Source organism: Pollachius pollachius (assembly GCF_949987615.1).
Source record: "Pollachius pollachius genome assembly, chromosome: 12".
Classification (NCBI taxonomy): Eukaryota; Metazoa; Chordata; class Actinopteri; order Gadiformes; family Gadidae; genus Pollachius; species Pollachius pollachius.
Genome location: NC_136945.1, coordinates 16,944,742 through 16,966,869, shown reverse-complemented (window position 1 = coordinate 16,966,869; position 22,128 = coordinate 16,944,742). Strand labels below are relative to the sequence as shown.

Below are 22,128 nucleotides of genomic sequence, written 5' to 3'. Positions count from 1 at the left end.
AGGGATCAAAACAACGTGTTTTGCAAGTTGTTTGGACCATTCTCCCCTCTCAATCAATTTCCTGTGTTTTGTTCAGTTTATTGTTTTTATTGGATGTAACCCACACTAGAAATCGCCTTGTTGGTTCAAAAGTAATCATCTAAAACACACTTCAAGACATTGAATGGCTTGTTGTCTGCGTGTCTGAAAACTCGAGAACACACTAATCAAGGGTAGGCGAGACAATTGACTCAGTGTGACTCTCAGAGGAAGTAGCAAGTGAGAATTGAATTGTGTGATCGGTTTGGTTGACACCGCTCTCCTTGAAACATTCAAATGTGCAACTTATATGTTACTTGCATCACCTTGTGATAGCAAGGCTGTTGTTGAATGTCACTATATATCATATTTTCCACACTCTTTGGATGTAATCTGGTTTCCATGGCTTCCTACAGCATCTCTAGAGATGTTAAATATGTGTCCTTAAAGAGTCGCAAGGGCAAATCGAATAATATACAGCCTGCAAACACATCTCTGCCTCTCTCTCTGAAACACAAACTCAGGTCTTACAGACACACACATGTACGTACGCAGACACGCAAGCAGGCACACACACACACAGACACTAAACTGATGGACAACCACCCCCTTTGCTCGCTGTTGGCAGGCGGATTAGCAGACAGAAGATGAAAGCTGAAATATTTGTACACACCCTGTTGCACCACGATAACAGAGCCTGTAACGACATGCTAATGTGAACTCAAAGGCTAAGCGGCACGATTATACAGAGCGAGAAAGAAAACAGCAATCAGTAGCAGCAGGACATTCAGAAGGTCCTTCAAATCAAGAAGACGGTCTAGAAGATACGCCATGGTGCAGAGCAGGCAGATCGTTGGTTGACACCGCAAACCTAATCACAAACCAACCACAAACCAAACCGGAAACCGACCACAAACCAAACCATTAACCAAACCATAAACCGACCACTAACCAAGCCATTAACCAAACCATATACCAACAGCAAACCAAATCCCAGAAAGCCAGAGAGGACTTTTCTTAAAAAGCCATATAAGAAATAAATTATACTTTAAGGAATGTTTCTAATGGGGGAATGTCCTCTGGGGAGGAAGGGAAATCTGCATGCATCGGTGCTCCTGAAGGCTGACAGACTGGGGAGTGTACTGCAGAGACTCTGGGAAGAGGCTTTGCATGCCTGGAGTTCATCCCTGTGATGCAATTCCTACTGCAATAACTCAGATTCTACTACTGAGCTCCAGGGTAAGAGTGTGATGTTTAAAGTGCCTCGGTTTCACCACCTGGTCTGATGTTGATGAACCATTTCAAAATCGACCCGTTTCTGAGTTTCCACTCAGATGTATGATCGATAGATCTATCGACCGGCTGACCCAGTGGACTTTAGTGACAGGATCACCAGGGTTGATTTGTTAATCGCTTATAATGGCGAATCAACAGCACACCTAGTGGTAGCAAAGGGCTCCTTAAACCCAAGAAGGTAACTATGTGTCACACACTTATGTGAAACTATAAGTCACACACTTATGTGAAGAAAGAAAGTGAAGCCCATGGTCGCACCATTCTCACAATTACTAATATTACACAGGATTCATTATTCTGACAATCACCTTTCAAAATCTGCTGGACTTATTCCTCAGCATGCCTCAACGTCAGAAAGGCCAGGAGGTAGTTATGTAACCGTGCTGCTCCATGTCGCTCAATGTCCTTGACTGACTCGCCTAATCAGTGCCACCGAGGGGCCCTGACATTTAAAACATCAGCAGGTCATGCCACTTAAGCGGTCCCATTCTTTTTTACTTCCCTCCTATTCAATAAGGAAAGATTATATGTTCCCTCAGTTGCACATGCACTAAGTATTAAGTATGTACCCTGTAAGCACGCAAATATAGACCGCATCGTACATAAGCCACACTTGCTAACAACTAAGGCTTGACAAAAACAATCCTGTATAAAGGCCGCACCCGTGTAAAGGCTGCAGTAACAAACGCCCAATTTAAAGTACATCAGATCATATCCGAGGGCCTTCACGTGTGGCTGAAGGTTGAAAAGACTCACAAAGACACTCTTTTGATTTGAGCTCTTTTTCAAGTGTTTTGCATTGAAAAGCTGCAGCGTAACAAAACAATGAGTCAGTGAAAAGCCTCTGAACTTTTTGAGATCTTAAGATTTGATTTGAAGATTGGCAGGGTAGAGTCATAGGAAAACACGCAGGGCTCCAGACTACGACCGAAATGTTTCGCAATTATGGTACTACAACAACGCAGAACATAATCCAACCTCCCTCCCACCCTCCCTTCACACACACACACACAAAACCACACACACACACACACACACACATACACGCAACCACACACAAACACACACACCGGCGTTGAACTCGGTCTGACTGTCCGCGTGCGTCTCCGCTCCGGGAGGGCCAGCAAGGTGAAAACAAGGTGCTGGTGTTTTGGTAAGACCTCAGACATGTGCGCTATGTGCTGACACTGGGCCAAAAAGCTTCTCACACCAGTGATGGCTGTGAGGCCTTGGTCCAAGGTAGAGGGGAGTTGGGTGGGGGGGGGGGGGTGGTTCAAGTCCCATGTTTTCCCCAGGCAACCACTGCTTCTTTACAGCCCACATGGAACTCATTCAGCGCCTGACACCTCTTACTGAAGCCATGTGTGCAGAGGAGAGGGACGCTAATACGATAGCTCAGGATTCCAACGTTCACTCCGAGATGTAAATATGCCGGTGATGGCCCGGCCCCAAAAAAAGTAGGCGATTTTTTATTTGAAAAGGCTTCTTCGGCTAGCGAGCTCTCCAGATGGTTCGGTTGGAAAATGTGCGAAATAAGAGTGAAGCAGGGAAACGAGGAAATATGTTTTTGTCACTTAATACGACTCTCCCGTGGCTAGCGCAGTGGCTCCCCGAGCTAACACGCTACCTGTGTAGCCATAAATCCTAGCAGCGTGCGGAGCGAACCAAGTTTGATTGCAACCTTCGCTACATGTTGTTGGCGCTACTTTAACTCTTTTCCTTTCCTGTCCTTCTACTCTTTTGTTCAAAAGGCAAATTTACATGCAACAAAAATACTACACCCCTCACAAAAATGCTACACTCCTCTGTGAATCGAAGCCTAAACGCTAAACTGCCAAGCACAATCCACCAAGCTCTACGCCAATGCACATTAATTGTTATTCCGATGCTTACTTTTAGCATCAGAAGTTGGAAAAAATCTAAGGTTCATAGAAAGTGAAAATCCAGCCGCCATGTTTTTCTCTCCCGTTTTCTCTCCACTTCGACAATGCACCAGCTGATTTCACTCTGGGTGATTTTCCCTCCAGCTGCACCTCTCACTGGCGCTAATTAGCACATCCAGATGGTGGTCTCAGAACAGGGGGAGACGTTGACTTTGTGAACTCTTAACGTTTTGGTAAACTTGATGTGATAAATGTGGGCACCAGTGTTGCCAATTTGGCGACTTTCTCATTAAATTTAGCGCCTTTTGACCATCTCCGGCGACTGAAAAACGGATCTGGCAAATCTGGTGACTTTTTTTGTGTCTGGCGACTTTTTGTTTTTTCGTGTTATCCCTTGTCTCTTCAATACACACAGCTCTCTCCCTCTCTCTCTCCCTCATCTCCAGTCCCCACCCCTTCCCAATCCAATCACTTGCGCTTGCTGCTTTTTTATTGTTTCTCACAAGTTCCTCTTTCTTCGCCCGGGTAACCCTTGTATGCAAATGAGGCCTGGTGGCGTCATATTTGTCATTACGTCATTAAGCGTTCTAGAGACTTTTCAGAGAACCACAATTTTTTGCCCAACACTGCGTGGAATGGGGGCGGGAGACGGACCGTACCTTCTTGAAGAGCCGGATGACGTCCTCGCTGATCTGGGCCAGGCGGACGATGACGTTGTTGGTGTAGATGTCGTTGAGGGTGGCGTGGTCGCGGCTCTCGCGTCGTGTCTGGTTCAGGACGAGGTACCAGCAGTTCACGGACGACAGCAGGTGCTGGTCTTTCCTGGGGGAGGAGAAGGGGAACGGGTCAACATAAGACAAGGAAAAAACGATAATCGAAGGCTGAGTAAAAAGAGGAAAATTAAACGTGCTTGTGATGAGATTCCTTTGTCGTTCTGGGGCTTTTAACCTCTTAAACTCGAGGGTCCCCATATTTGGGGACTCTCGGTCACTCTCGCAGCAAAAGGCATACAACACTGCCCTTATTATGTAGAAATAGTCATACTGCACATCAAATTAAACATGAGAAACTCGGCTACAAGCACATATAAGTCATTTTTACACAACTCAAACACCAAGCATATTAATGATCAAATATGAAAATCTGAATAGCGTCAGAAAGTCAACCCACTCTCCACATTTCCATTGCTACCGCACCGATACTTCATTGTACACAAACAAATATTATCTCAAATGAAAGCTAAGACCATGACGAGACGAAAAACTCAGTAAACCAGCAGCCAAAGAATACAAAGGTATACAACCACTTATTTACAGCGACTACTACTTACACATCTGAACACGTCACAAGTGTTCCCTTTCTAATGACATCACAATTATTCAAATAGACCTTGTAGATGCAGAGATATTCTCTATTCATTTTGGGTATGTCATTTTCGAGCAGAAACCTAAAAAATAGGCTGGAGCTGGTTAATGTTTGGCTCTCATCTATAATCCATGGCTGCTTCTCTGCATGTTTTGCTGTTTAAAAAACGTTCATTTTGGGTGCAGCTACGAACGTGTTGCCTGCATTGAGTAGGACAAGCCAGAGATAAGCTACGTTTGGCACTCTGTGTCGAGATTCCAAGCATCGGCCTGATAAGTCGGCACTTACGACACATAACAGCACATATAACACCTACACACACACGCACACACACCTTGAACCGACGTCAGTGGGAACAGCATCTCAACATGAAGCTGTGAGCTGTGAGTGTGAATTAGGACGGGAGGCATAATGAAGGAGAGAAACATGGAGAAAGAAAAAAAAGGGGAAAAGAGAGCGAGAGATAAAGACAGAGAGAGTCGAATTGGGGGGCTTGGGATGAGCAGCAACATCAAAGAACATCCCTTCAGAGGGTCTGCGGAACACTAATCTCATCTAATGAAGTTGATATCTGGCTGCTCCAGAGTGTGTGTGTGTGTGTGTGTGGTGTTCTCTCTCTCTCTCTCTCTCTCTCTTTCTCTCTCTCGCTCTCTCTCTCTCTCTCATAAAACCATGTCAGAGCTCTGCTGGGTAGCTAGGGCTCTTCCCCTCCCACCCCTCACCGGCTTCGCATTCACCAACGCAGGGATTGGGGTGAGGGATGGACTGGTTTCACAACCTTCGTGTCTGTCTATTTATTGCGCTAATGCCCTGTCTGGCCATTGTAACAGCCTCTTAAAGCTGTCCAGAGGTGTGTGGACGGCAAATGACTTTGGTAAGGGAAGATACGTCACTGCAGTTTAAGAGGAAACCATTAAAGCCACTCATTAAACCATAACCAAGATCTATTAGCAGCAGCTCCGCTCTCTGTATTAATAGAATGATAAAATCCAACATTAATTTGCTCTAACCACTCCTGGCACAAAAAGCACAGCGAAGCAGCAGTGGACTTAGGATATGTCTCGCTCTCTCTCCCTACCTTCCTCCCTCCCTCCCTTCCTCCCTCCCTCTCTCAACCACTTGCTCTCTCCCTTCTTTTCTCTCTCTCTCTCTCTCTCTCTCTCTCTCTCTCTCTCTCTCTCTCTCCCTCCCTCCCTCCCTCCTCCCTCTCTCTTGCTCTCTCTTTTCTTTTCCCTCTCTCTGTCTCTCTCCCTCTCCCCTCTGTCTCTACCTCCCCCCCCCCCCCCCCCCGTCTCACTCCCTCTCCCCCCCTGTCTCTCTCCCTCTCCCAGGGGTGGCCTATTTCTGTTTCTAACTCTGTCTTAACAGGCCTCATGGAGCACCCGTTCTGTGCTTCACTGACCTATCCTCCTATTGGAGACACCGCTCCTTGGAGTCTACTTGCCATTTATGGATGAGAGACCTAGGGAACAAGCACTAACTGCTAACCTTGGCTAATCCCCAGCATGTGGCTTGACAAGGCAGAGGCCTTGCTCTGGAGCAACATTCCCTCCATCACGCAGTCACACCTCGGATCTCACTCCTCCACCTCCTCCTCCTCCTCCTCCTCTTCCTCCTGGTCTAACATGGCGCCCAATAACACCTGAATCCATGATCATAAAACCATCACAATGTCTTTTGGTCTGCTGGAGGTGGTGAAACGGTACCAGGTGTTCTGCTGGAGCGTGGTGATGCTGAGGACGGTTAGAGAGAGGCTGCTGCCGCAGAGTGCTGGGTTATGACGAAGATGCAGGATCTCAACCCAACCACCATCGGTTTGACAAGCAACTGCAGGGATGGCATACTGTGTGCATCCTGACTGGATGACTGGACTGAACATGTAACGGGATTTAAAAAAATCCAGACAAAATGATGTAGATAGCCAAATGCTGCCTAATTAATTAGACAGTATTATTTAGTATGAGTCATTAGTTAACATCTCAATGCATACTGATTGCAGCAGAGAGTCTGGAAGGGGTTAAACACTATTTGCCAGAGTGAGACAACCCCCCCCCCGCCACTGGCAGCCTTATCCCCCCCACCCTCCGGACACTGAGCAGCTGGTAATTAGCTCTGCGTACAGGGAGCATCTCTGGGAGTCTAAGCTAGGGCTAATGTTCTATTCTCAAACGTCCAGTCCGTTTTGGCTAACTTCCTGTATGCGTTTACAGTAAGGCCTCCCCTTCCTCCTCCCCAGCTCACCATCAATGGGCGGGTCTTGCAGGGCTCCTGTCTTTTCAGTTTTCTCTTCTGCAGCACTTTGTTTTGGGCTCGGCTTGTTTTGGGGGGTGTAGGTCGTTCCTGGGGGCACGGTCATCAGTCGCTTCGCCTGTTTCGCCGGTGGCATTGAGCACTGAAATCTTGGTAAGGACCACCTCTTTGTCGAATTCTGTCTCGTGATTGGAGTAAGTGGGAGCGGTATCCCAGAACCTTGGTTTTGTGTTTACTGCAGAGCGAAGGGATGTTTGGTCCGTGTTACCGACCAAACAATCTATTTCAGGGATGGCTGTCAGAATGTAGAGAATAAATATTGTTTACAGCGCCTATAAGTCTTAGTTTGTTTGGAAAGAGGCGTGGCCACCTCCTAGTCTATAGTTGTACATATATATATCTGTCTGTCTGAATACATATATATATATATACATACACACACAGAACAGTACAGGCTCCTTGCCTCGCTATACAGTACGTCTCCAGAGGGCAGGGCCAATGGCCAGTGAGTCAGTGGATCTTCAAAAGGGCTGTTTGTGTTTTCCTCGCGCCCTGTGCACACAGGCTATCGTTAACATGCAGGGGACGAGCTATAAGCCACGAGCCTCCAGAGAGCTGGGGGGGGGAGGGGAGGTGAGAAGGAGAAACGGGAGATGATAAAGGGATGGAAAAGGCAGAGACAAGGGCACAGTCGGTTTTCCTGTTTTTAGGAGCATTATTACATTTTTCAGATTATCTGCTGTATCAAATACACAGCCACATATAAACGTGCATATGAGATTTTTCCAAAGAAAGAAATAAAGAACGAGAAAAGCTGCCGAGGCAAACAAAGATAATGGCTTCTCAAACCATAGATATGTTGACGCTAAACATTCTCCTAAACAGTTTTAAGAGGAATCATGGCCTTGATAATCGCATTGTAGTTGTTTCGGAAGGGGGCCTACAAGGATGCGAGGGTAAACAGAACATCAGATGTATCCATTATGTGGAGGCCCTCAGCAAGGCTAAATGCTGTTTACAGTGGTGCTTTCGTTGGGTCGCGGTTGTGTTTAATGCCACTGTCGGAGTCTAAATGGGAATCGCGACGGCATTAGAAGGAAGACCAAGGAGGGGAGAGCGAATACATCAGAGCAGACCGGGGGCCGAGGGGATGGGCCGTAATCCCCCAGCACGCGGCGTGCTGGCCGCTGCTTATCAACGCCACAGCCAAAGAAAGGGCAGAGAAACTCCAAACGCTGAATCAAAACGCTGAGGGCACGCGGGGGACACAGGGACAGCGCCAGGGCCTCCAGCTTTGGCTGTTTTAATGTGTTTCCCTAAGCTTAAAAGCAAAGCTTCAAATACGCTCCACTGCGGGCCGTTTGAAACAAAGAGAGAAATGACAATTTTGGTGAAAAGGTTGCGTCGCTTAAAGGAAAAAGCGGCATATGGGACCACAAATCCAAACTACAGGCGGGTGGCTGGTGTGCGCTGCTAAGCCTAAATGAGTTGAAATTGTCTGTCAGAGTAGGCAAGCTACAGTAATTACTGTGCGCTGACATATTTGGAACAGAAACATTGTGCGAGGCTCAATGTAGAGCGTCTCAAAACATCGGAAACGGGAAGAAAGAATAGCAGAACATGAATTCATGGGATAGATGATAGTGTTCTCTGTTAGCGTTCATCCCACTTTCCTCAAAGAGACGCGTATGTGAACACAGAACAAAAACAGCTGTATAACAGCAACACATACACAGGAACAAACACACACACACAAAGCAACAGAGAAAAACACACACACACGCACACACACACACACACACACACACACACACACACACACACACACACACACACACACACACACACACACACACACACACACACACACACAGGGTTAACCTGAACCCCATGCTCTGCTCTTAAGAATTCCAGACAGGCAATATTTTCTATCAATATTACATGAGCTGTGTCTTAATGGTTTCGACCATGTGAAGGCAAATCATTTGACAGTAACACAATAACTATCCATTCAACTCCATCAATGGATATTATGAATCCGTCTCTTCCAAAGCCTTAAATGCCTCATCAGTAATGAACAGCGATAGCCAATAAACACATTAAGGAATGAAAAGGCCATCTGTGTCTGCCGTTACCTTGACGATGATCACGTCTACGTTTACAGACACAATCCAATGTTTGTGAGCTAGTTATCAGCAATATATGATGCAGGTGTACAGTTGTCAGAATACAATTTTTTTCAGACAACATCTATTGTGATGAGAAGAACAGTCTAACATATACACCAACGTAGTTTTTGCAATTTTAAAGGGAATGGAACAATTGATGATATATACTATGCCTTAAGACACACATCTCTATATTGGACTTTGGGGGGCTGTTCCGTTTACTTCAGCACTTTATCATCATTTGACAACAAGTTGGCTTTTAAACATCCCCTACCGATTTCCATATTAATACTAACAGCTTGGCACATCATTTTGAGGTAGAACTGCTGGATTTTTCAACCTTGGCTGATTTTCAGATCCTTTCAGGTCTAAGGGACTAGTAACTGGGCGCTATTTCCCCAAAGGTTTACTTTACAGCCCGATCCTGTGGAATAAGGTTAAAACATCTTCAGTAAATGTTGCACGCATTTCAAAAACTGTTGTCTGCATTAGTGCATCGGGCCATAAATGATCTGGAAATATGGTCCAGGATGAGAAACACAAGTTCTCCTTTAATGTAATGGAGTCTTGCCGCATTCTGGTGCTTATTAAAGGATGCCTAGTGATGAGCAGAGAGCCCTGCTATGATGTACAGCACACACTTGGATCTGCAGCATACCACCTGCGAATCAGCAGTGTTTAGCACAATTACCTGCCTGGTAATCATGATCTTCACAAGCTGTTGTTTCCTCACCACAGCGAGGAAGAACACAGGCAGAGACCGAGAGGAGGGCACAGCGCATTCAACAAAAGCTTTCTTCCACCAAACAGAAGAAAACAGCTATTATTATAATTCATGGGCAGGATTTAGGAGCGCAGATGACGCAAATAACTGGCTATGTTTACGAAACAATGACAGACGCGTGCACGCACACACACACACACACACACACACACACAGAAGAACACACACACACACAAACACATACAGAAGAACACACACACACACACACACACACACACACACAGAAGAACACACACATACACGTAAGAACACACATATACACACACACAGAAGCACACACGCACACAGAAGAACATACGCATACACACACACACACACAGAAGAACACACACACACACACAGCCAAAACAATCCAACTGACTTGAACTGGTGGTGTTCTCGGGAGCTGCGGATCTTGGAGGAGAAGCGCTCAGCCAGCTTCTCCAGGCTGCGGGAGTACTCCAGCTGGATCTCGGCCTTACGGCGGAAGAAGTCCTGCAGGTCCTGCATCAACTGGATGCGAGAGTCCGACTGCTGCTCCAGACATTTGAACTGCTCCACCAGCTGGTTCCGGATCTCTGAGGAAGGACACACACACACACAGATGGGGTATGACGCGTGCGTTGGTCACATCGTGGCGCAGGGTGAGTGAGTGACCCGCGAGGATTCTGGGTATTGGAAATAAATGACATAACTGAAAGGGAAAGTTGTAATCAATACCCCTGAATTCAACCCATACTACTCAGGTTTTGTTTTGTTAAGGATAAAAAAAGACCTACAGCGTTTCCCCATATGTTCCTGTTATTCCAGAAGTCTCATCTGACAATGTTGCTATTATATTGATGTATGACTTAAACTCTAGGTCAATACCGAATCACCGGCCCTTTCATTTCCCTTAGAACCATTACTGCTGGGAATGGTGCGATATTGATATGTGCTCAAGGGCCAGACTTCTGTTACTTGAAACCTTATAAAAACAAATGTGGATTGTCTGGTCTCTTTCAACATGTGAAGCACAAGCCCTAATGCAATACAAGCTCTAGTCCTTCCCTCAAGTTGATTCCCTCATCAGACTAGTACTTTGGATCAATCTAAACCACGTCACTTTCTACCAAAGACTGCAGTATATATGGACGTAGTGTCTGTGGGATCACCCATTGGTTTACCATTGATGAAGCCATTGAGGGCGGAACTGAAATAGCAGCCTGCAGTATTCTATGGCCGCACCTCATTAATATTCAAGCCTTAATTACTTTTCAATGGAATACAACTGTCCAACAGAACCACTCAAAATACATTACATAGATATTTCTTTCTACCCTGGTTAGTATGCAGCTCTGCCTGAAAGAAAGATTTCTACTACTTATGATCAACCGTTTCTACATTGTGCCGTTTTCTCTTCCCCCCTCCTTGCAGGCCGAATGGAAATGGGGAACCACACTTTGCGACTGGATGAGGGGGGAACGTGGCACTAAGAGGCTGTTTACAGATCCACAATGCCAATGGGGAACCAGACACCTGACTCCACTTTGTGGTGTTATCGTCAGTGGCGATACAGACTGGTCCAGAAACAAAGAATGGCCTGTTTTGCAGAACAAAAACACAAAATCTGAGTCTGCTGCTTCAGTAGTACTGATCAAATAAAGCCACTGCAAATGAACAGGTTAACCGTTGGCATGAAAGCCCTTCTTCCTCATGGGCATTCATTATGTAACAATGTGATGGAGCTTGTTATGTGCCATGTGTAACATGGTTTATTTTACATTAAACAAGTCAACACATCATTTCCCCAATTTCTTTGTTTTTCCTTTAGGCAGAAGTATAAAACAGAAGCACACAACCTTTGGAAAAAACTTAACCTTGATCTGATCTCAATAAATACTTCTGACAGAATCTAGGCTTCTGTATTGTTATTTCCTGAGCTCATCTGAGGACCCAACCATGGATCATCAAATTGTGTACATCCAACTTGAAAACAAAACACTGAAACACTGACGAGCCAACACTGTATATCGCAAACTCCTACTGCAAATTGCGCAAATGGTTTCCGTGCCAAACACAACTCAAATAATAACAAATTCAGATATTCAAAGCACGACAGCGGTGGCTTAGAAGTCTACACTCATCCGGGCCTACAAAGGTGACACTCCAGCCAGCTTACATCCACCATTCAACTGCGTGCCACAACCACGGTAGCGAAACAGACCTTGTTTCCATGCTGCACGCTGTGGCATTGGGTAAGCCGAGACCTTCCCATGGATCCGTCCAGGCCTCCTGAATCATGTACTCAGGAAAAGCCGGTCGTTTGGGCATGGAGACTGAAAGGGTGAAGCCCAGGGAAGCCTTTCTCCTCCCTGTGATGTGGTGCTGCGCGCCCCCCGGCCTGGTGGGCGGTGCGGTTAACCCTTGTGTCCCAGCCCTGCCCTTCATGGTGGGGGCCTTCCTCGCTCTCGCTCTCCCAGGGTTTAAGTATACTTTATTTGGCGGGGAACTTGCGACCAAAGGTCTCGTAACGTGGACGAGCCCATGGGGAGATGCCACTTTGCTAAGGCACAGCGTAGTAATTTGGGGCATTCCAGAAAGCGTTGTTTTCTGGGAGGCATATGCCAAGTCCGGTGTTGTTGATGAGATGGATCTCTTTTGCTCTGGAATGAAGAGCAACATCCCTGCAGAAGTGCATTTCACCGATTTGTGGAAAAATAGGTCACATTTGTGAGAAGTCAATCAGTCTCTCTCTCTCTCTCTCTCTCTCTCTCTCTCTCTCTCTCTCTCTCTCTCTCTCTCTCTCTCTCTCTCTCTCTCTCTCTCTCTCTCTCTCTCTCTCTCTCTCTCTCTCTCTCTCATTGAAACTATGAATTTGTAATAATTCCCTTCCATGCTTTGGTTCTTCCTTGGGTCTAAATTTTTTTATTTTTAATTTTGCTACTATTTTCTGCCAACACAGGGTGTATCTTATGAATATATTTATGTTTGAAATGTTTTGATTTTAAAAGTCTGATGTTCCAGCTTTCATTATCATATGTATGATGTACAAATCTATTACTTATGCCAGTTAATACAAATTTGTACATTTAAAATTGTGCATTTAATTTGGTATTAATAAGCAGATAGCAGCACATATTAAACATTTCATCATCATGATAATGAAGCGTCCTTAACAACCCTAGAAGGTATGATGAGGAGTAATTAGAATAAGGGACTGGGGCAGCAGATATGTGAGCCTTAAATCTACAGCTCATCGTATCTCATGCGGACCACACTGAAACAAACACCAGTAGGAGAACACTTCTGACTTTGGGCTAATAATCATTGTATCCGAATGCTGACCAAGCCTCAACTTGTATTTTCTGCAGTGTATTTACTTCATCTGCAGTTTACTTAAAGATTTAGCATGACACGCCCAATTAGCTGATGAACAGTAATGGATGCGTTCCAGAAAGGAAGACATTCAGTTTGACCGTTCGCTCTCAGACTGAGCAGCTTCATCTGGCGGCCAGGATGCTTTTAGGTATACGAGGCGTGTACAATACAAACCTGTACACGCCTGACAATAAGATGAAAGAAATGTTCATTAGTCAGTAAGAAATTAAATCGTGCTGTTCATGAAGGCATGTCTAGACATGGGGGGCTGATGGGTGTGGCATGTCAATATAGGACTGCTGCTCTGAGACGTTGCAGGTAATTCAGGTGAAAGGAGGTCAAGGCAACGTCTGACTCATTCATTAGGACGGATGTGAGCCATCCGTATTCAGTCAGAGTAGATCCATCGTTACTCAGGCAGAGTAGAGCCATGGTTAGTCAGTCAGAGTAGATCCAACGTTACTCAGTCAGAGTAGATCCATCGTTACTCAGGCAGAGTAGAGCCATGGTTACTCAGTCAGAGTAGAGCTATAGTTACTCAGCCAGAGTAGAGCTATCGTTACTCAATCAGAGTAGAGCTATAGTTACTCAGTCAGAGTAGACCTATTGTTACTCAGTCAGAGTAGAGCTATAGTTACTCAGCCAGACTAGAGCTATCGTTACTCAATCTGAGTAAATCACTCAGTCAGATTATTTACAATCAGTCAGACCAGGGTCAGGGGAATAACCGACTGGCTGACGGAATAGACGGTGAGGCAGGTGAGGTTAAAAGGACAATGATCCAAAATTTAAAAAAAATTGTTGACTGAACATTTTGTTCAAATATCAAGCTGCGTTTGTGTTTCTGTATGTGTGTGTGTATTCTGGAAGGCATAAGCCACCCTGAAAATACTATCCCCAGGCCACACCTATTTCAAAATGATGACTCATATGTATGCGCACAAACAAACACACATCAGGCAAATCGCTCCAAGGCAAGACCTTATTTCTTATAACGGTCTGTTTGATATGAGTGCCCACACCATTCAAACTGTCAATCATAGTCAGACAAACGCAATCCTTTCGCCAAGCCCAATTCCCCCTCCGTTTCTCCGCACAGTCTCCGGGAAGATAAGTGGATGGACTAATCCTACCCTGCTCTCACCTGCTGTTAATCCCCTCAAGATGATCAATACCATGTAGGAATCACAGTGACAGCGCCTGCACTGATCTATTAGCACTTTCAGCACACATTTTAGTCTCCATCAAATCACACTTGTTCTTTGTTTTCTCCGCGATGCACACATCGTCGGTCCAACGCAGCAAACATTTAGGGGGTAAACAAACAAGCCGGCGGTATCAATTTAACAGTAGACCGCTCATGGCCGCCCCAAGCAGGCTGGCAGCTGTCGGCGAGGCGGACACCTCGTCACTTTCCAATGGCGGACCATCGCCTTCCAATCGAGGGGGTCGCAACTAAGATGGTGTCAAAATAAAATAACACCTCCTCCGCCTAGTTCAGGTACAAATGTTGCGTCAATTGTCATTTTCTCAAATTGAAGTTGATGCTTGGTAATGTCAAGGTAAAGTTCAAGGTAAAGCTGAGCGGGCGACACGCCGGACGCTGGCTGACCCACGATAAACGCTGTAGCTCGGTCAGTGGGTTGAGAAAGCGAGCGATCGTCAGGTCAAATGATGATGCATTAGGTACCCACACAGGTCTGACGAAGGATTTTAGCGGGATTTGCAAAGAACCCAAGAACACACAGACACAAGGTAATACCACTCAACTTCACTTTTCACTTTAAATGTCGATTCAGTCTTTTGTAGAAAAAAAAAAGAATCCACTATTTCTGAGAGGGACTGAAGAGGCAGCGTGCACAACACACATCACCACCGTCAGAGCCCTGTCTCCCACATTGATTTTCACCTCAGTCCCGGTGCCATCATCATCATCTTGTCAACCAGATGTTATATGACTCTTGTGCTTCGGGGAGGCCAAGGCCCCTACTATAGCAGGCTGGAAGTCGCTAGCCCCTGAAACACGCCCCGGCTCACCGCCTGGCTGTCCATCATGTGCTGTATCCAGGCAATCGCTCTCTGTCGTGCCTGCCGCCGCCGCCGCCGCCGGCAGCCTCCAGTGCTGTTGTCACCATGGCAACATGGGCGTGCACCGGTCCCTGAAGGACTGGCTCATTGGAGGGGACTGGAGGGGCTGTTGAGCACGGTGGAGGTGACGGTGGTGGAGTATAGGGCGGGGAAGGCGGTGTGCCTCAGCGTCGTGCCGGTAAGGTAAAACCGAGGGAGGATGTGTCATCAGAGAGAATGATGGTTGGAGGGAGGGCTGCTGTTACCGCTGGCACATTCATCAGCTGCACATCATCGAGAGATTGATGGCATTGTTGTGGGGTGGCAGAGTTTTATGAAGACACAGAGCACCGGGAAGAAGAAACAATCTGCAATGTTTCACACCCAATCTAAATGAAGGCCATTCTCTGCATTTATAGATCAACTGGGAGGATCCACATCGGGAATGATGAAGTGATTTGGTTTCCAGTAAACATCTATCCGAATGGGAGTACTAAAGCAGGAACGACTCCAGTAAAAGGCCTCCTGCCATAACCTTGTCTAGGTCGGTGTTTAGAGTTGGAACATCTTAAAATAATTTAACAGTTGCGTTGGAGCAAAGTGGAGTCTGCCTCTTTTCATAGTGTTACAACTGCCAAGATATAAACAGACGTCATGAAGAGAGCCTGTAAACTGTGTCTCTAACTGGAGCTGAAATTGGAGGACTAAGCCAGAGGAAAACTTGACATCATTAGTGTCCGTCTATATTTGTTTTGGGAAGGCCGCTACAGAGTTGATGGACTATCAACAATTAATTACAGATGATGTTTACCAAAGATTCCTTTGGGAGAATTGGGGTTGACAGAGAAATCAAGTACTAATAAGAGATAGTGAATGAAACAGAACCTTACATTAAGAGCTATTCTTTTGGTCTGACAGATTCATAATATTAAGCATCTGCTCTAAGCACACTGTTAAATGTGTATTAGTCATTCTATTTTAATTCTAACTTAACGCAATTATAATCAAAGGTTATTCTTGACTGATTTGATTTGATGATGATAATCATAAAATGTTCAACTTAGGAGACAATAAAGATGCATCTTATTCATACTCATACCACTCATATCATTTTTCACCAAGAATACAATAAAACTCATCTTCAAAAGAATAATCATGAGCTTAAAACTAAAACCTAGCCTAATCACGTGAGCAGACTATGTCTCCATAATGCACGCATCTGTCTGGTTTTAGTTAGCCTGCAGCGGCTAAACATAGAAACCCTCTCCCATTATTCTCCTGCTTGTTTAATCAAGCTGGAAAAGCCATTCAAAGTCTATTTGCGGCAAAGAACCAGATCACCAATCACATCCACTCGCATGTCCTCACATCTGAAAGCGCCAAAGGACAAATCAGCAATTCCCCGGGTCCCTTTTCCCCATTTCAACGTCATAACGAGTTCATGTTTATCGATGAATTAACAATGACAACAACCTGATCAAAACACATTGGGGAAAACCTTGCTGCTGAACATTGCATTGAATTCTTCATATCCATGCCCTGATTCCTTGTTAGAAGAGGCAGGTTTTGTTTTCGCTCTCCGTTTCCCCTCATTACCAAAATAATATTGTTTAAATTCACACTTCAAATAAACCATGATGTAAGAATGACACAGAACACCTCCTCCCACCAGAGCAAGCAACACAAACATGAATACATGAAACCCAAAGGTGTAAAAACTGGTCTTTCACTTGAGATCAGTGTGATCACAAGTGTGCAGACATGTGTGTATGTCTGTGTGGATGTTTGTGTGTGTTGTTCGCCATGGGGGCTGCATACTGAATGTATTCAAGCTGTCCTTTCAGCACGGGTAATCAGTGACACATCTTGTTTTTCGCTCGCTTTAACTTTCTAGGTGTTTGTGATTATATGCTGCGGGTAAATATGTCAAATCTAACCTTTGTGTGGAGGGCTTGTCTGTTTGTTTCATGTTTAGAGCGATATTTCTTATTTGTTACTTTCAATAAGGACTACGTACCCAACCACCAGCCTGGCAATGGTTTAATGACAAACACCTCTCTGAATAATAATCACCAGCATTAACCTCTTTGATGAGATTAGCTCTGTTTGTGGCCCGCAGTGGAGACAATTAGAGCAAGTATCTCCTCTGGCATCGAGCGTATTTCAACGCCGTCTCCAATGGCCACTCATGTCTACTTCTGTGCGTGTGTGACCTCCCATGTGCCAAATGTTTGTAAAACGCCTTTGATTTTCTTATTATTATTCCTTATTATTCGTGTGTGTGTGTGTGTGTGTGTGTGTGTGTGTGTGTGTGTGTGTGTGTGTGTATGTGTGTGTATGTGTGTGTGTGCATCCTAACTCCCTGTACATTGAGCAAATTAGTCTGAATTCAACACCAAGTATATTGTGATTATATTGTTATAGACTAATGATAACACCTATATACCAATAGATGCACCTTAGATCAGGTCATGTGTTTATGAAAGTAGGGGTTAATGTTTGAACAGGAAAAGCTAGAATGCCACCTACAAAAACCACAAAGAGGTCCTCACTACGCCTACTCCTCACTTAATCTCTCTCAGGTCGGTGGGGTCCACAGACATACAGCCTGCAGAGACATGCACTGTTCTTCAGAGGCCAAAACTGGTGTAAAGAACACAAACTAGGGTTACGGGCACATTCAGCTGTATTAAAGAAAAATAATCCTAATATATATTTCTAAACAGAAGTTATGAGTTTACTTTTTCACAGCAAGACAGGATTACGGCTATACGGTTATGATGTTCTTTGTTGTAGCAGCGGGTCAATCAAGTTGAATTCCAATGTGAGGCCCTCCACCACAGCTTCTTCGAGATGCTGCTTCCACAACTACATCCTGTTATACACAACAAGGGCCAAACCGACTCCAATCACAGGCTGATCACTTTGTGCAGACCGATCAATTAGGGTTCATACGTAATAAAGTGACTATTCAGCCTGGTCGGGCTGCAATCAACGAGGGAGTCATTTTTTTTGTGTTAGCCCTCTCCTCTCCATGCAGACACACACACGCTCCCCAAAACACAATAACTCACGACGAGGCAGGTGCAATTTCCCTACCGAGTCCCATTCTTCCGTCATCACTGGGGCTGAACTCAAGACACTAGTCGTTGTTCATAGAGAGCACCCCCCCCCCCCCCACACTACACACACACACACACACACACACACACACACACACACACACACACACACACACACACACCCTTCCCCACCCTCCTCGCGCCCAGTCATCTCAGTTCCACGCCGAACGGTCATCGCCGTGGCAGAGAAGAACCATAAAGAAAAGACAAGTCACACACTGGTGACTTGTTGTGGTGGAGAGAGAGACAACGCAGGATCTCAACTCTGAGATCCACTTCCCCTTTTGTGCTCATCAAATGGCCCGTTGTATTAATAAGCACGTGTCACGCCACGGACTACAGACTGACCAGTGTGGCGTGGAGCGGTCCGTCGCCAGGCCCCCGGGCGGGGCATGGGGGGTGGGGGGGGGTGGCTTAGCGTTAAGAGAGGCAGGGCTCCGGGAAGATCCCTCACACATCAGAGGGATCTGGAACCCTATTTCGGAGGGGTCAGAATAGGGTTCCAGCATTGATCGACTCCACCTCGGAGACACCTCTCCTCCCCCCCTCCGGAGGGGGGGAGGAGAGGTGTCTCCGAGGTGGAGTCGATCCCCCCCTCCGGAGGGGGGGAGGAGAGGTGTCTCCGAGGTGGAGTCGATCAATGCTGGAACCCTATTCTGACCGTGCGGACATAGGGTCCTCTGTGCCTCCCAGGTCTCCCACAGGGGTCTGCTACATGACTCATGGGGCTGGAGAAGGGGGGAGGGGTGCCTCTGGCAAAGCCACCGGAGCCGAACAGTCAGTGAGCTCACTCACCAAGAAGGGAAAGTGGTCCTAATAGAAGGGGAAACGGTGGTGGTGGTGGTGTGGGTGAAGCTGGGGGTGATGGTGGGAATGGGGGGCTGGTGGTGGTTATGGTGGGGGAATGGGGGGCTGGTGGTGGTTATGGTGTGGGTTGGGGGGGTGGTGGATCGCTTTGTCGATCGCTAAGTCGCTGTGGATAAAAGCGTCGGCTAAATGCCCTAAATGTAAATGTAAATGGTGTGGTGGCGGTGGGGGTTTGGGTGGTGATATCAGTGGTGGGAATAATGGAGGTCGGTGGTGGTTATGGTGGGGTTTAGGGTTTGGGTGGTGTTAGTAGTGATTGAGGCGCTGGTGCTGGTGGGCTGGGGGTGAAGGTGGTGGTGGTGGTGGTAGCGGAGGTGGGAATGGATGGAGTTGTTGGTAGTGGTGGTGCGAATAAGGGGTGGTAGTAGTAGCGATGGTGGAGGTGTCGGTGTTGGGGCTGAGCTTTGATAGTGAACGAACCCCAGCCCCACTCGGAGGAAGATCTGCTGCCCGGCTCTATATTGTTCCCTTGCCTTGGTCGGAGCTCCTGGCCCCTAGACCCACTCTCTGTCTCATTGCTAATTCACGTGGATGCTGGATGGCTGGCCTACATCGTGTCATGCGTTTAGCGTTGACCCTGATGACGGGAGCTGTCAGGGTGGCTACAGAGTGAGGCCGCGTTACATATCTTGTCCATCTCTCTATTGCAGTCCTACAGAACCTATGGCCCATATTAGTGAGAGCAGGAACCAAAAAAAGGAAAGCTTTAGGCTAAACTGTCTGGAAAACCCACCAACGTTGCAGGAGGCTGGATGCTGCAGGACAAATTATATTTTGTTCACTCTGTGATTATGCATTGCCAAAGAGGCAGCAATCCAATAACACTTCAATCCCCAAGTCAAGTAATGTCTGTTGACTTACAGATAATGACCCAAACCAAAAAAAAGCCAATAAATCATAGCATTAATGCCAAATATGTTGTCTAACCAACCTGAGCGTCATTTTGGTCATATCTTAAATCACACCAAGAGTAATAGTAGACTGAATAAGCTAGGTAGCAGGAATTAGACATCTAGCAGATGATCCTTCCTCACCCTCTCCATCGCAACGACAAGGCCTGGTCCTTACGATCCCTTCCTGGGTTAGTAGGGCCAATGATGATGAGTCCGACTCCAATCAAAATGGAATAGGCCCATGCATAATAGTATACGGATCTAACGCAGCCTTTCAGTGTTCCTATAAGAAAGGATTGTGTTCAGACCATGGCGAGAAGGACATTGAGTTGCAGGGCAGAGCTGGGTGCTGGGTTGTTCTGAAGTGTAAGGCACAGAGTGTGTCATCTGAATATCATTTTTCGGAGACGGCTGTGTCTTTATCAATGACAATAGCCCATATGTGCAGCCTGCATGTGGATTGCACTCATTTGTTAGAAGCCCCATCTCAGGATTTCGAGGGAAGATGAAAACAAACGTGCCTTGTCCGAGAGAACCCATGGACAGTCTCCGGGGGAACAATGCATTGTGGGGACAACAGAAGAGAAAGAAAATGCATAACCCACCTTTGACTTGGGTCTCATAGTCAGCGATGATCTCCTTATCTTTCTTGAATTTCGTAGATGACATTTTCTTCTCGGGTGGAGGGAGAGACCCCAAATCGGGGACTCGACGTAGTACTCGACGAGGGTCCTGGTAACGCTCCCTTTCCTGAACCTTTCTCTGTCAGTGCAACCCGAACAATCCCGTTCTAGTAGCGGTACCTTTGCACACCGTGTGTGTGTGTGTGTGTGTGTGTTGTCAGAGATCTATGGAGAAACAACACTAACGCGATACACAATGCTGAACAATTCAGTGCACGTTCTCCTCTGCTCTGCTTGTATGTCCTTTCAAAGAAACCGCGCCTGTGCCTACAACGAGCAGCAGCGGAAAAAAAAGATAAAAGGCGACCAAAGTTAAAATTATAAAACAGCCATCATTGGAATGTGACGCTTTAACATAGCCATCCTCGTAGTAGTCATCCCTTCCACGTGAATGAATAAGCTGATCTTGCGAAACTGACGCGCGCGTACCAAGACTTGCAATGCACACACAGTGGACGGTATTCTAAAAAATTGCGCTGCAGAGAAAGAGGAATTGAAACGAAAGTCACGTGACTCTCCTCCCATTGTCAAACCACATTGGCACCCACTCCCCTCCCTCAAAGCCACACGAGCGAGCGCGCGGATAGACACTCACGCACTCAAACACGTGTGCACGCGCAAGGGCGATTAGCGTGATAATTTGCCCACACCGCCTATGTCAGACCATTTGTCTTCCATGGGGTTAGTAAATAGCCTGAAGGATGACATTTCCCCCATCCGGGTCTATTGTCATGCTCGTGTGTGTGTGTGTGTGTGTGTGTGTGTGTGTGTGTGTGTGTGTGTGTGTGTGTGTGTGTGTGTGTGTGTGTGTGTGTGTGTGTGTGTGATAATGTTTTTATACATATAGGCTTACCTTATGTATACCATTTGTGAGATTGAATTGCTGAATGTACATTGTGTTATTGGAAATAATCAATCTAAATATGCTGTGTACTGAAGCCCAAGCTTCTCCACAGAACAGAGAACAGAGTTCATATTGATATTCTAAGGACAAATGTGTATAAGTAGGCTACTCTAATAGCCTTGAATTCCCTAGCAAACAAATAAATAAACAAAACAATACCAATATCTATTGTATTTGCACATCTGTATTACAGTAACAGTCAACAAATCATAATCAAACAAGGGATGATTTGAAGCGGCCTTATTTCCAGCTATGATAAAATAACTGCTGGGTGACTTACATTCGCTCATCAACGTAACCTGAAATGAAGACATGTCCCGTCCCAAAAAAACAAGATTCCCTGTAGTCAACTCAGATGGCAAACGCATGTGGTACGACACTGTCAGTTTGGGGGACTTGATTATTATGGCTTATCTATGTGAGGAGGTTTTGGTTCTGAGGAGGCTTTAGAGCCATCACAAAAAAAGTCTGGTCGGGAACACTCACTAG

General features: G+C 46.0%; 1 protein-coding gene across 2 annotated transcripts in view; it reads right to left on the bottom strand.

Moving 5' to 3' along the window:
• Positions 1–21,129, bottom strand: part of srgap3 (SLIT-ROBO Rho GTPase activating protein 3) — a gene marked incomplete at its 3' end in the record, with an annotated part of 53,374 nt that extends 32,245 nt beyond the window's left edge. Inside the window, exons 1-3 of one of the 2 annotated variants that reach the window (XM_079748436.1) lie at positions 20,658–21,129; positions 10,126–10,321; positions 3,857–4,019 (exon numbers count right to left, since the gene is read on the bottom strand). In XM_079748436.1, the coding sequence (XP_079604562.1) occupies positions 3,857–4,019; positions 10,126–10,321; positions 20,658–20,721 (423 nt within the window). In that variant the 5' untranslated portion in view covers positions 20,722–21,129. Of the gene's footprint in view, positions 1–3,856; positions 4,020–6,803; positions 6,932–10,125; positions 10,322–20,657 lie in introns of those variants that run through there. The other variant, XM_079748437.1, reaches the window with a different exon arrangement.
• Between the last annotated feature and the right edge of the window lie 999 nt (positions 21,130–22,128).